The 15,896-nt window shown below is 44.5% G+C and overlaps 1 protein-coding gene and 1 pseudogene across 1 annotated transcript; both read right to left on the reverse strand.

Annotated features, from left to right (window-relative positions):
- Positions 1-1,669: 1,669 nt before the first annotated feature.
- On the reverse strand, positions 1,670-9,805 carry LOC127753209 (ent-kaurenoic acid oxidase 1-like; annotated as a pseudogene).
- A 2,619-nt stretch (positions 9,806-12,424) lies between these two features.
- LOC127785843 (uncharacterized) lies at positions 12,425-14,080 on the reverse strand. The gene has a single exon (XM_052313215.1). It carries the CDS (start codon positions 14,078-14,080, stop codon positions 12,425-12,427), a length of 1,656 nt encoding a protein of 551 aa, XP_052169175.1.
- Between the last annotated feature and the right edge of the window lie 1,816 nt (positions 14,081-15,896).

Raw genomic sequence — 15,896 nt, forward strand, 5'->3', positions numbered from 1 at the left:
GACCCCTTGAGGGGTACCGAACATCGAATCTTAGCACAAGATACCCGCCATAACTTAAGCGATCTGGACGAACTTGAAGCCTACTCACCGATAAATCTCGTCAAGACGCTCTCGACAAGGATCTCATTAATAATCTCGAAGTTCTGTTGTTCTTTATTGTATTCTGTGGTTTTTTCTCATAATCCCATATGAACTGGATTAAGGCTATTACCTTATAAGGGGTCTGAACCAGTATAATCTTTATTTTCTATGTGCTTGATGTCGTATCGTGTAGATCCTCGTACCAACGTACCCCAACCCTCAATATACAGTCTACGGTTATCCCCCGTCGACAAATTTAAATAAACAAAGTTATTAGTATAGCCCTAGGCCGGATTATTTCCCTTGGTAGGGGGCACTATAAGATCAGGTTTAGAGGGAAAGCTTGGGTGGCAAAGACGGGTAGGTGATCAGGTGCAAGTGATATTATTGCTGGAGCCGCGAGGACGAAGGAGAGGGTGGTGAGTGGGGTTAATGGCAAGTGTGAGAGATTCTATGTGGTTCGCAAGCGGGAGTCGGGATATAGCAGTAAAAGATCTCCACTGATGCAACCTTACAAAGAGGGGAGTGTGAGGATACTAGTGCCGAGTTGATGAAGATGGGAGATGATAACATCATGTATGTAAGATGAAGAGGAGAGGGAGGTAGTTGGGAGGGGATGACTGGTGGGTCTTGCTAGTGCCAACATGGTGATGGTGAGGGAAGCACTATGTATCGAAGGCAATTGGCAGAAACATGATCGAACTGCACTTACAAGACTTGTGGTGGGAGATTGGAGGGGAAAATGGATAAGGTGACTTGTGCAAGACTTGCAATGGGTGTTTCCAGTGACTGGAGAGAGGAAAAGATGAAAGATATCTTTTTGTTAGGAAAAGAAGTGGAGGAGTGCCTGATTAATCTTGTCGATACATGTGTTAATTAGCATACTACGTAAACACACACACACATATGTGAGAATGCTATTTATACAGACATATGTTCAGTAAAAATTTATAGAATGGGACATAGTGATTGTAGAGAAAGATATGAAAGTCGAGCAACGATACAAGGGTTAGAAATATATGATATTGATCATTTCAATTATAAAGGATAAAGTAGAGATCAAATTTATGAATACATAGCATGTTTTATGCATACTCTGCACATCACATGCTAATCAACATCAGCTTGGTAAAATTAATCTTGCCAAGCTATTGTGATCCTGGTTCGCACGACTTAACAAGTTTGTGCACTAAAATAGACATTTTACAAGTTAATATACTAAATTACACTCACCTAACAAGTTTGCGTACCATACAATTTATTATTATTATTAACAATGCCCCCAAGAGGGAAGATGATGCCCATAGGCGTTGTCAACATCGCCACCGCCAGAAGACCGGGGGTAATGCTTTCGCCTTGGGCTCTCAAGACTGTTGATTATCGTTGCCTAGCTCATCACCTGGCACAACAGCTCAACTTCGCCACAACACAAGATGACACCACATTAGAGGAGCAAACACTGCTCATCCACCCATGGTGAACTGCGCTACTTGAGGGGTTATCGTTGATGAGCTTGTTATACCCGGCTAAGCAACTTCGACTCCTCCTCAACTCAAAAACTCATAATTTATTAATAGACAGAAATTCCTCAATTCACAAAAGCTCACAATTTATTAATAGACAGAAATTCTTGGCAGAGTTTATTTACGTATATACAAAACATGTGGAACAACAACTGAATAACACATTTAAAGAAACTCAGCTTGGTGTGATACATATCATGCATTGTTGCTTCTTAGCTTTTTCTTAATCAGTCTTGCACCTAGCAATAGTATATATGAACTCTGAAGTTCTTAAGCCACAGAATGTACTGGTGACTTTATTCTATGTCTGAATGATATAGCTGCCATCAGAGTTCACTGAAGGACATCACTGCCCCATCTGTTGGCCTTGGGTGCGGAAGGTAAACAATCCCTGCGTCAGGATTCAGCAACTCCCATCTAGAAGAGATAAATTGAGCCAGTGAAGGAAAAAAAAGAACAGAAGATGAGTTAACACTAAGAATAATAAATTGTACACATGTAATGTTAATTAAGGTATGGAAGTTTAGTAAATACTTGTAACCACAAGAGAGATGATGGAGCATGATGGTGAGCTGCAGCCTTGCCAGCATGTTGCCGGCGCAGATCCTCTCGCCGCCACCGAACACCTGGTACGTGCCTAGCTCCGCTGATTTCTGATCAATTAATGCACTTATGTGTAATAAACTGCATATCGAGTGATCGACACACATGTTCAAAAGAAAATAATAAACTGCTTTGCTAAAAGAACCCTTGGGAATGAAAATAAACTATAAAAAATGTGAGATGTATGTGCTGGGAGTGAGTGAAGAGGAGAATTAAGAGTGGCTAACATGATGAATTGTAAGGTGGGGGAGATGCCTTTTACTTACTTAGGGTTGGCAATGAGTGTGGAAAAGATCACCATGAAAGACTTTTATCAGATCATTCAAAGAGTGGAGAAGAGAATGAAATCATGGAAAAGTGGGTATTTATCTTATGGGGGCAGAGAGATTAAAATTAATTCATGTATGTCCAGTGCTCCAATGTATGCTATAGGGTTCTACCTTCTTCCTGAGGGTTTTCATTCTAAATTGGATTCTGCTAGAAGCATATTCTACTGCCAAGGGGTGGGGGAGAAGAAAAAATACCACATGATTAAGTGGGAAGCTTTGTGTAGACCAAAAGATTTTAGGGGGATGGGTTTTTTAGATACTAGAATTATGAACATCAGTCTCCTTAGCAAGTGGGTTATGAAACTGGAAAATGGAGCTTTTTCCAGAGTTCAGAGGCGGGGGGCTCTCAATTTTGGAAAAGTTTGCATCAATGCAAAAAAAACACCTGCAAAGATTGGTGCAAAACAAAGTACATGAAGGCAGTGGTGTGGACTTCTGGGGTGATGTTTGGTATGGTGATGCTCCTTTGAAGGTGACTTTTCACAAGTTATATGAGGTTAGTTTGCAGCAAAAAGCTACTGTCATGGAGATGTGGGCTAATGGCGACTGGAATCTGGTTTTTAGAAGGAACCTGAAATCAGAAAGAGAGGTGGAACTGAATGATATGAAGAATATTCTCCAATATGTCCAGCTTGATGGGGATAGGGATGAAGTAATCCGACCTTACACAAAACATAAGTCTTTTATTGCTAAATCTATGTATAAGCTGTTAACTTTTTTTTTTGGGGAGGGGGGGAGGGTTAAAGATACTGAAATGTGTGGTCTATTTGGAAGGGCAAGATTCCTCTAAAAATAAAACATTTCCTTTACCTTGTTGGGAGAGGAAAACTTCCTTGTGCTTCTCAGTTAGTCAAAAGAAATTGGAGGGGTGGGGATGAGTTTTGCAAACTTTGCAAGAGCAAAGAAACAACTAATAATATCTTGTATGTATGGCTGTCCTTTTGCTGTGTTTACCTGGTGTGTAATTAAGGAAGCTTTGTTTCTGAGCAATAAACCTATCTCCTTCTAGGAGTGCACTGGGATAATTTGGGACAGGAGGAAGAAGAATGCTTGGATGGTGCTTTTAGCTAGTGTTTGTTGGGCTCTTTGGTTGACTCAAAATGATTGGGTTTTTAAGGATGCTTTTGTTTCATCTCCTCTACAGGTTGTTTACAGGTCAATCTCGTTTGCCCAGAAGTGGAAGGTGTTCCTAAAGGAAGAAGAGCGAAAGGCGCTCGAGGATTGGCTTGAAGCTATACTGGACAAACTAAAGCAAGTGAGGCCAACTATGCTGCCTGTAGATCTTTAGTGTCTGTTGGGCATTGTCTTTTGTGCCTATCAAGTCTGAGGGGGTGGAACCTGTGCTTGTGCGAATCTGTCTGGGTTGTGGGCATTATATGTAGCTGGAGTCCCCAGAAATTACTTTTTGTTTTGTGTGTCGTGTCCTTTTTTCTTGTATTTCAAGACTCTGTATCCCTCTTTCGGCTTTCTCCAAAAAACCGGGTCAAATTAATGTTTGATCTGCTCTAAAAAAACAATGATCTATATATGGGTTAATAACCTCAAGTATATGCCCTATATATGTCTAGAGGCTTTATTTTTAAATTTGTATCTATCAAAATTTAAAGCACCAACGTATATATGTGTGTGTGTGTGTGTGATTGTATTGTTTGTCTTCCCAATGTTCTCATTCCCCATTCAGATGAGCTCTACTCGTATACATACGAAATAATTACTATAACAAAATGTGTACTGGTTAATATTTTGTTGAGATAAATTGCTTAGTGAGTTAGTCTTAGAAGTTTTGTGTTGGTTGGGCACTTGGCCCTCTCAGTTATGTGTGATGCTAGCCTCGTTGGAAGAGGTTCCTTGACCTCTTTCTTTGCAAATATTTCTCTTTTTGCAATTAAGTGAAGCATAATTATCATGCGTTTTCAAGAATTTTTCTCTTTGCAAATATATATCTTTTTTAATGAAATGAAGCACAATTATTATGCGTTTTCAAGAATTATTTTTTAGATTCATGACGATCTTTGTAGCAGCTGGCACTCCAGCAGTTGATCTTTTTACTCAGATTAAAAGCTCATGTCGCATTTAAAGCTATGTTCAGTTTTTTCAGCATTCCAAAGAGAGGGCCAATGTATAGAGAAGTTTTTTCAGCATTGCATGTTTGGTGTAGAGACATATATATAATAAGTAGTTTCGAACCAATAACTTACATCCCATCTATCCGGGTTGAAACTTAACGGATTGTCGTAGTATGCTGGGTCGACATGTAGTGATCGGATCCACACAATAACTTTCCACCCTTTTGGTATTGTATACCCTGCATGTATATATACCAACATCAATGTTATTTTCCTATTGATATGATTATTTGGTTTAATCCGTTGATCAGTTTGCTATTGCCTGCATGTTATACCAAGATACCAACATATTGGCAAATACCATGCAAATTGCATATTATGCAGACATTGTATATGCATACAAATTCTTCCATTACATTAAAAAAACAAAAGTATTTGGGAAAACAAACCATCTGTAACTAATATTTTTTGTTCATTTATTTTTATGTGCTCACTTTTATATTAGTGATTATCAAAGTTCCTCTAAAAAATTATGACCAAAGTATATGATATAACGATACCCACCTCGGTACTCAACATCTCTGAGTGCCACGCGGTGAGCCATCGGAGCTATGTTGGCCAATCGGATTGTTTCTTCTACTACCTGCATATATGCTCGACTGAATATGTTTATATGGAATAATCACGTGTTCATGAATTAAGCATCTTTTACTAATTTACTGCATAAACCTTGGCAGTGTACTTCATCTTGGAGACATCCTCGAGAGTGATAAAACCATCACCATTTTTCTCTTTGGCTATGGCCAAATTTTCCTCCTGTAGTAAGTCATGTAGCAAGTCACATACAGTACTTTTGTATCGATCGTGTAGGCTATATACATGTAGGCATACACGCGTGAGAGTTTTTAGCTCACTACAAGAGAATTGACCTTTACTAAAAATCACTTTTGTCCCGATTCGAATAGTTCATAAGCTGCTCAACTGGGACTAAAGATGGGTTTCTCAGCAGTGGTTTATCCATAATTAGACCATAGAAATCTTATGAATTGGGAATGCACACCGACAAGTGTGTCCTTGTAGTACGTTTACATGGATATTTGTTAAGGCCCATTTGAGTCTATGAAGATAAAAGATCAAGTATGGGTACATAAAATGAAAATGCTATTAACACATAATTAATTGAGTTTTTTAAAACATAAAATTTTGATTTATTTATATGATATTTCAAAGCAACTTCTATATAGAGAATTTTCATACAAAATGTATCGTTTAACAGTTTAAAAAGTGTGCTAACAGAAATAAAAGTAAAATCTATAACTTAAATCAAAAAATAAGGGTAGGGCACAAAACACTATGTAGCAACAGTACTTAAGTCCATCGTAGCGCTTTATCGTAGGTACATTCCATCTAGGACATCAAAAGCAATTCAAGCTGTGGATTTGTAGCCTAACCTGCGGGTATGCTTTTCCCTGATGGCTGGCCGGAAGCTGAGAGGAGCTGGTCACTCAAACAGATTTTCTAGACTAGTTTTCAATGTGGATTTTAGTTTTAACAATCATTTTGGATGGTGAAAGAAATTGAATAAACCGTTCCCATATATATCCCATTTTTCTCTCCAATTGTTCTAATATTTCTTCTTCCTATTATACGTCCTCCTCATACATTTTGTCGATGAGGCTGATCGATCCCTATCCATCTCTCCTTTTAAGTGCATGCATCTATTGATAACTTTTTTTTTGTCATGCCGTCAAACACGATCGAAAACACCTAATTCTTTTTGGTAATAAGGAGTCGCCTACCACCTCAATCTAAACAAATCCAAACCAAGATGGGTTTTGAAGATCAAAGCTGGCTAATGGAGCTGATTTAGACAGAAGAGAGATAAACACCCATCTCGTGAGCAGAATGGAAGGTTTACAAGACAAACCTACAAAAGGGATTCGCACTTGAAACGAAGGCAGATGATTTACGGAGCAAATCAATAAAGATAGACGAAACTAGGCTAGAATCAGGTAAAAAGTAAATACGATATTGAAAAAGATATTCAATTGGCTAATTGTGTTAAGTAGATTGTCATAGATAATGTGCTCAACTGAACCAGCCATAGTCTTTATAAAGGGTTGGTCTTACCTCCTATAATGCATTCTCCATGTCTTACTCGAGATAGCAAAGACCAATTAGAACTTAAAAACCCTCAGCAGAAGTAAGACAACCCGAGACTTGGTGAAATTGGACTCGTATCGGACTTAGCCGGTCAGACCGGCCATATGCCGCCAGTCATACCAGTCATATACCACCGGTCAGATCGGCCCCACACCATTAGTTAGACTGACCCAAAGGCGGATGTCAGTCCGAACCCATGAAGGAAACACAGTACTTTTCAAATTCGACTATGTTTTCCTACTTTTAATCTAGGAGCTAAATTTGGATGTTAACAGCGTCCACAACACTCCTGACCACCTCCTAAGTCCTAACATATCTCACCTTTTCTTTCACCTTCTTTGATGCTTCCTTCCCCTCCCTCCTAGCCCCAACCTCCTAAAAACTCATATTATTTTTGTAATTTTGCTAGCGTCCACTTTCTCCATCTCTTCATTCCAACTCCATGTCAACTCACATAATTTGTTTGTTTGCATGATGAGAGGCAGGGATGAAGCCATGGTCGATCATCATGGGCAGGTGCTCAGGCTCCGCCTGCTACACTAGTACAAATCCTGCTAGGCTAAACACATGGCAATTATTAAGGACAAAATTTTTGTATAGTTAAATATACTTGTCTAGCCCAGGATACATTAATCCATCTAACCTCTCAGGTTGGTTTTAGTCTACAAAATTTATATATAGTTAAATAGATTTTGTATATGCTTTTATCTCGTTAGACTTGTCCAGGTTCAAGAAATTTTTTGAATCTGCCACTGATGAGAGGGCTCATTGGAGAGCAAGCATACCAGTTATGGGATCGATCTAAGGGCAGACCAGGATTGGCCCATAGAGAGTTGGGATTTACATGGTGATTATATGGTTAAAAATTCTCCATACTAATGGGCTGCCAATCCTAGGCCTCTGGCCATGGCCCAGGTGATCAAGTGATCCATTCATATGTAGGAATGCTCATCGGACAGCAACATGCCAGATATGGGATCGATCTGTTCATGTGTGAGAGCCATTTGAGACTTGAAAGCACTTTTAGAGAAATATACTATAGTAAATTATTGGCTTACTCTTAGCTTGGCAAGGGCACTGGGCGATTTTGCGAGATGGTAGGTCGCCCACATGATGGCACTAGCAGTTGACTCATAGCCCGCGATGACAAGGGAGACTATGTTATCCACGACCTCATCGTCGCTGAGTCGTCTACCTTGCTCATCCTCCACGTGCATCAGCCCGCTCATCAGGTCACCGTCGTCGTCGTCGCCTCCTTCTCCGGTCGCCATCTTCACCTTCCTCCTCTCGAGCTCCTCCCTGAACACCGAGTTCAGCTTTCTCCGGCACTGCATGGTGTGCAGATGTGTGCCGGCATAGGAAATCTGGCCTTGTTAAATCCAAGCAAAGAGAGAGAAGGGAACATCAAAAGAGATCACCTTTCGAGCGTGGTGGAGCGCTGTTCCTGGCATGTCCAGTGGTAACGACCTGAGCCCAGCAACCAAACCGGTGAACCATCCGTGGATCTTTTCGGTTAGAGGCGACGGCTCCATGCTCACGAATATCTTGCATATATTCTCAAACGTCACCTGATCCAAGAAGCATATACATTCGTGTTCATAGGAGATGAACGAGATATATTTATGATTTTGAGCAATGTTCCGGTGATCTCTAATGGTAGTATAATACTACTAGTAGTATTTAAGGGTAAATCAGTAATTTACTAATACAGTGATTAGGGGTAACTTTGTTATTTATTTTTTTCAGGTAAATCGTTATGTGGTCCTCCATTGGGTTGATATCGCTCATATTCCATCAAAAAAGCCAAAAAAAGAAAGAAAAAAGAGTTTAGTCAAAGCTAAATGATATTATACCCCTCCGGCACCTATTTTTTTCAATAATGTCTCTCCACATTTCTACTACTGCTGATGGCGGTATAAATAGATTTAAACCATTCGATCAAATAAGATCAATGATTTAGATTGTTTCCTACTACTAGTAGAGAGCACTGTAGTGGGGCTCTAAGATTTTTTTTTCATGGAAATTGTTATTGTAGTTTTTATAACTATTTGACCGGAGAACTTAATCCCTAAATAATTGTCTTCATATTTAATTACCCCTAAACTACTAACAGGGCTCATTTTACTACTTGATGGGATTTTTATTTTTCGTTTCTCTTTACAGAAGCTATATTTTAAATTGAAATTTTGTAGTGCGATAGATATCCATATTTTTTTTAAAAAAATCATGATAATTTGCATGTAGTTGTAAAATCTTATCTTTAAATACTAGTAGGTGCTACACCTACACAAACCCAGTCAATTCTCAGCTGACAAAGACGGCGCCTTACATTCTTCATCTCGGCGGCGGCGGTGATGGTGCCCTTGGCCGCCCACGACCGCAGCGCCGCCGCCACGCGCGGCTGCGCCACCCGCGCGATGGTCCGGAGTGAGCCCGGCCAGTTGATGGCGCCGATGACGAACCTGCGCAGCCTGGCGTGCCGGCCGCCGTGCACGTTCACCAGGGACGAGGCGCCGACGAGCTCCGGCACCGGCCACCCGACGCCGAAGCTGCCGGGCGGCGCCGACCGGAACACGAACCCGTTGGACGCCGGCGAGCAGACGAGCACCGCGGGCGAGCCGAACAGGTGCGTCCGGTAGATGCCGCCGCCGTCGTCGCCGTCGCCGTAGCAGTAGCGCCGCCTCTTGGCCTCGATGAAGGCGTCGGGGCGGCGGGCGAGGTTGAAGTACCAGATCAGGGAGAGGGTCTCGCCGACGAACGGCAGGCCCATGTGGCCCGGGGGAAGCCTCGCGCGTGTCCCGCGGCGGCGGAACGCGAAGGCGGCGCTGTGGAAGGCGTCGGTGCAGTGCCAGACGGAGAGAGGGCGAGCAGCGGGACGGCGCCGGCGACGAGGCCGAGCCACCATGCCCAGTCCGCCGTTGCGCCACTCATCTTGATCAGTGATTTAAAGCCTAATCACTGATCTCTGCTGCTGCTGCTATTGTACAAAGCTTGTCTTGGTGCACTTGAGAATGTTTGGTACGATGTGTGAATTGTGATAAGTATCATGTGGTGCAAGTAGAGTGAGTTTGTGGATCTCTCTGTCGCTGCAACAGGATCTTGGGAGCTAGCAGCTGCCAATCACATATCTCTACTGCTGCTATCGTACAAAGCTTGTCTTGTTGCACTTGAGAATATTGGGTACGATGTGTGATAAGTATCATTTTGTGCAAGTAGAGTGAGTTTGTGGGACTAATAAATTACGGTTTTACTATATTTTTGTCGCCAGTTTTTTGGCTCCATAGCAGTCAGTTTTATGGCAATTGGATATGCTGCCCGCTGCTTTTCTGCGTTCACACTTGCATGTATGTGTATGCAGCGGGTAGTTATTTATATATTTACAAATTTACACAGTAGTTACATCCCACTTACACACCACTTAATATGTAATTAGTATGTAACACTGGTGGAGGAACCATCTTTGGTCGGTCTGGCAAAATCCACAATAGTCCCAGTTCTAAAAAGAACCGGGACTAAAGATTATTTTTAGTCCCGGTTATAAAAATTTTGATCTTTAGTACGGGACTAAAGATGATCTTTCGTCCTAGTTCATCCCCTGTCAGATGCATGTTAGGGGGCCGAGGATCTTTAGTCCCGGTTGGTGTCAATAACCGGGACTAAAGATCACCAGGGACTAAAGATCTCTAGATCTTTAGTCCCGATTGGTAATACTAACCGTGACTAAAATTGAACACGTAGTATATAATAGCTATCCCTTATCCTCTCCTCCACAATTACAACTTAGCGGATCGAATCTCTCCCCCTCTCCACAGATCTCTCCTCTCTAACTCTCTTCCTCATCCCCTCTCCTCCACCTCCTCCCCCTCCTCCCCTTCTCATCCAGCGGGCCGGCGGGCGTCGGGGCCGCGGCCGGCGGCGGCCGGCGGGCAGCGGCAGCCGCGTCCGGCGGTCGTGGCGAGCGGCGACAACGACATCGTTTTTTCGTTTTTTTTAATTTGTGATTCACTGAGATGTATAAATTTGTGATTCATTGTTTGGATCTGTGATGCATTTGAGTAATTTTTTTAGGATTTTGTGATGTATTTGATTTGCGTGTATAAGTAACTTTATGATTTATGATGTGGATTTGGTGATGTGAATTTGGGATGTTACTTTGATTTGGGATTTGGGGATTGATTTGGGGATTTGCCTACTTGATTCGGAGAAAATAAAAAGGAAAAAAAGAAAAGAAAAAGGGGACCATCTAGTACTGTCGTTATTGTCTCTTTAGTCCCAGTTGGTAACATCAACCGGGACTAAAGAGAGGGGATCTTTAGTCCCGGTTGGTACCGGTGGTACCAACTGGGACTAAAGATGCATCTTTAGTCCCGGTTATTTCAACCGGGTCTAAAGATGGACATCTTTAGTCTCAGATCCTTACTCCTGGTTGGAAAACCGGGACTAAAGGGGGGTTTCCAACCGGGAGTAAAGATGGTTTCTCCACCAGTGTAAGTTTGGGGGATTTACATATGTAATTTTAGGACTTACATAAGTAATTTTGGGACTTCTATTGTAAATACACTAAAATTACATACGGAACTTAGTTACTTACAATGTAAATACATGCCGTCTATTTTTTGGTGAAAAATATAACGCTATAAATATAGCTACTCCCATAAATTATTACTCTCTCTAGAACCTTTAGGTATGCGGAGTATATATATATATATAACACCCGTGGTACCCATGAAGAGACCTTTGGGCTATGTGACATATAGATGGCCATATTATCCGAGGCTCGTGGCCTGGCCCAAGGTACGCCATTTTGGCCCGGCCCAACCATGGCACGGTCCAACAGCCGGGCCATGCCTGGGCTGCACCCTCAGCACGGTGGGCCGGCTTGGCACGGCGCGATCGATGAAAAATAGTATAGGGATGCAAAATAGACTTACATAACCATATAAAGCAAGGCCCAAAGAGAAGAGGAATACAAAATAGACTTATTTTCGAGCCATATCAACACTGCCCATAGAGTTGAGGGATGAAAAATATACTTATTTTGTGGAGAAGCATGATAGGTTGTCGTGCCTTCGGACCGGCCCGGCACGACCCAAGTCGTATTGGGCCGTTCTTGAGCCGTGTATGCAGCCTGTGGGCTAGCCCGGCATGGCCCGGCGTGTCGGTCAGGCCGTGCTGGCCCGACTAACCTCCGCCTAGGCATGGCCAGGCATGGGCGTGCCGTGCCGGGCAGCCCATTTGGCCAACTATAATGTGACGTAGGGTGGGCCAAGAGCCCTACACCCATGCGATTATTTTGTAAATTAAGTAAGAGAGGATAAAATATAAATCGTGAGGATCATGCATATCTTTGATAGATAGACTAGGGAGATCCCCTCATCCTATATAAGAGGGGATAGGGGTTCTGAGATCGGGGCATCCCCATAACCTGGCATGCATGCCGAGGCACTCTCTCATTCATACGCGTCGTCGGCTACTCCATTGCTGACCCGCGCACATTGGCATAGATCCAATCTACGCTAATCCATTGTTGACTCGCGCACACCGATATAGATCCAATTTACACTAACTGGACTAGGGTATTACACGACGAAACATAAACACATCGATAAGTTCGAAACGAATTACAAGCAAAGCCACATGCCAACATAGAACATAAGAACTACACCACGTAGCCAAACGTGGCATGACGACGCCTAGGACGTGGTCGAGTGGAGGTAGTGCCTTCACCCGTAGGGCGAGCTCCATCTGCTGCTGATCCTGATAGTCCTGCCTCCACCGCACTTGGTTTCTCCTTGTCTTTAGGACAATGCTTGTAGGTGTGCCCATGTTCATCGCATTTGCTGCAACGCTTCACCCTGCCAGCCTCCGACTCGTCCATATCGTTGTGGATGCGACGAGTCCTCCTCCTTCCAGCCTTGCCTCGGAGCTTCGATGGGTCAGGAATATTGAGTACTTCATCGTTAGTCTCTGTGAACTCCCCAGCTATGCCGAACCCATAAATCTCGCCGCTCCATGTATGATATATTGCTTGCTTACTGAAGTACTGTGACACATATACTGCATCTGGTATGCCACACTCCGCTGCGGCAGCAATGACATGGGTGCATGGCCTGTGGAGCAGCTTCGGCTTTGCACAAGAGCAATGACATATGCCGTCGGCTTCGAGAACACACTCCTGCTTCACTCTCTTGCGGTAGATACCCCTGCCTGCCTTATCTTGACATAGTATCTCAAACCTGTGCTGTTGGGTACCTTGCACTAGAGCTCGATGTTTCATGGCCTTTTTACGCAACTCCTCTAGCTTTTTCTGCATGAAAGTTCCAAACAAAATGTTGTTGTTCGGCATAGAGGGAAGAACTGCCTGGAACCGATCCCTAAAATACCTGCATGTCCCATGTAAAATGAACTCCACTATGCCAACTAGTGGCAGTCCACGGACACCGCGCATCACCCAGTTGTAAACTTCTGCCAAATTTGTTGTCATTATTCCATATCTAGCACCACTTGTGTCATACGCCTTGGCCCATTTCTCTTTTGGTTCATGCAGAATCCACTGAGAAAATTTCCGAATCTCCAATCCAGTTCTTTTAACCAATGTTGGACTATCCGTTGGGAGAGATCCAAGAGCTTGAGGAGGGTCAGCAACGGCGGTCGATGGAGCCGCTGCACGCTGATCACTGCATTTGGCTGTCAACTCATCTAATCTCTTCCAAAGCTCTTTGAATTTTTTCTCCTGGTTCTGATTGCACAGCCTCTTGAACATGTTCATGAGCTCCTTGTTCTTGAATTGCTTGAAGAAATTAGCTCCCATATGACGCATGCACCACCTACTTTGTACATCTTCCCAAACACCAGGGTATCTTCGTTCCATACTCCCAAACTGCAACTCTTCTATCGCTCGCAGAATGCCAGCGTGCCTATCATGTATCAGGCACACATTTGGCCTTATACCAACAACTTTTGTTTTAACCAATTTCAGGAACCAGTACCAGCTGTTGATATTCTCACTCTCAACAAAAGCAAATGCCAAGGGCAATACCTGATTGTTCCCATCTACCCCTATTGCTGTTAGTATCTGGCCCCGATACTTTCCTGTCAAGAATGTCCCATCAATGCAGAGAACAGGACGACAGTTCACGAATGCCATCTTGCATGCATGTAGAGCTAAGAACGCCCTTTGCAGCACACTCTTGCCAGGATGTTCAATTGAGGGGAATTTCTTCACTTCGTAAGAGCTCCCAGGGTTTCTTTCCTCGATAACACCAAGCAGGCGTGGCAAATTGTCATACGAGGCTTCGTAAGTTCCAAATCTCATCTCTATTATTTTCTGTTTGGCCCTCCAGGCCTTAGCATAGCTAATAGTATACTTGTATGTCTCTTCGATGTGTCGGATTATTGACCTTGGTTCATATGTGAGATTATCGATGACATGCGCATACATCTCAGATGCAACAAATGCACATGTAATGTTCCTGTGGTATTTCTGAACACCAGGTAGAAAACATGTATGCTTGGTAACGACTGACACTGTCCAATAATCCTTCCATTTCCCCTTATACGCGTGCACTCTCCAGGGACAACCATCTTTTTCCATAACACACCAAACTTCATATTGCGACCGGTTCGACTTGGCAACCCAAAACTCTCTATGAAGTGACACTGCAAAATGTTTTACCGCCTCCTTCATATCTTCTGCTCTACTATAAATCGCTCCCTGAATAACCTCATTTTTTTTGTACTCCCATCTCACACTATCCTCTTCAGAGACGATCAGCCCAGAAAAATCCTCACTAGCCCATTCTGCTGGATTAATATCCGTCTCATCATCTGACGAATCACCTTCCTCTACACGCTCGTTGTCAGAATCCTCCCTCTCCATTTCATCCACAATGGCACCGACAGTCTCCCCCTCGTCGGCCACTCCACCTGGTTGAATGCCCACTGGAGTGTCACGTCCCAAAACGACCCTAAAATATATCCTTCAAAATTATGCCTAGAATAATTAAAATCCTTGTGAAAGCCTCCAAAAATTAAAATGTGCAAAGTTAAAAGTCAAATAAGGCTTGGAGGATTTTTGTATAATTTCTAACAGCCTAAAATGTGTAAATAAATTTTAGTGGAATTTCATAGCACAAATAATAATTAAGAAGAAATAAACAAAGTTGAAAAGGTTTTATAAAAAGAAAAAACCCTAATAATCTCTCTCCCCTTGGATGGGCCGAATCCGGCCCATCTCCCTTCCTCTCTCTCTCCTCTCCCCCGCGGCCCATTCGGCCTCTCCCCGCGCGCGCGCCGCTGACGGGCGGGCCCGCCCGCCACCCTCGGACGAGTGGGGCCCACCCGTCATCCCCGTCCTCCCGCCGCTTCTGCCACCCCGACCGCGCCAAGCGCCGCCGCCGCCGCCGAATCCGCCGCATCCCGCCGCCCCCACGTGCAATTAAGTGGGGGGAATTATTCCCCGTGATCCCCTCCCCCTTTCCCCCTATTTTCCCTCTCCCTCTCGCATTCAAACGGCCGGATTTGCTCCCGCAAATCTCGTTGGCACCATTGATGGCGGCCGGACCTCCCGCGCCGGTTTCCTTCCCCGCCGGCCGCCCTCTCTCCCTCCCAACCCTATTTAAACCCTCCCCGCGCCTCCCTCGCCCGTTTCCGCCACTTGCCGCACCGTCTCCCCGCCGGAATCGAGCTCGCGCCGTCGCCCTCTCTCTCCTCCATCGCCGACGACCTCCGGCCGGCCCTCTCCGCTCGCCGGGACCGTCTCCCGCCTCGACGTCGCCTTCTCCGGCTTCGCCGCATCGTCGCCGACCCCGTCCACCACCTCGCCGAGCTCGCCGACCGCCGGAGCGCCGTCGTCCCCGACCACTCGAGCCGCGCCGCCGCCTTCCTCCGCTCTAGCCGCCTCCTTTGTCGTCGCCGTCGACCCGGGGTGAGCCGTGGACCGCCGCTTCTTTTCCCCCTTCCCTTCCCCTCTCTCGGCGGCCGCTCCGCCGTGCCTATGGCCTCCGCCGGCGACCATAGGGGCGCGGGCGCCGCCTCCCGCCGGCTGCACCGTCGTGGCTGCCTCCGGGCGAGCCGTGTAGCCGCCGCGTGGGGCCCAGCCATCAGACGCCCGCGTCCTCGGGTGCGGCTGA

This window comes from Oryza glaberrima, chromosome 10 (assembly GCF_000147395.1).
Source record: "Oryza glaberrima chromosome 10, OglaRS2, whole genome shotgun sequence".
Taxonomy (NCBI): Eukaryota; Viridiplantae; Streptophyta; class Magnoliopsida; order Poales; family Poaceae; genus Oryza; species Oryza glaberrima.

Excerpts from the sequence above, each read along its gene's own strand:
- LOC127785843 (XM_052313215.1), bottom strand. The coding sequence starts at position 14,080 with ATGAGATTTGGAACTTACGAAGCCTCGTATGACAATTTGCCACGCCTG.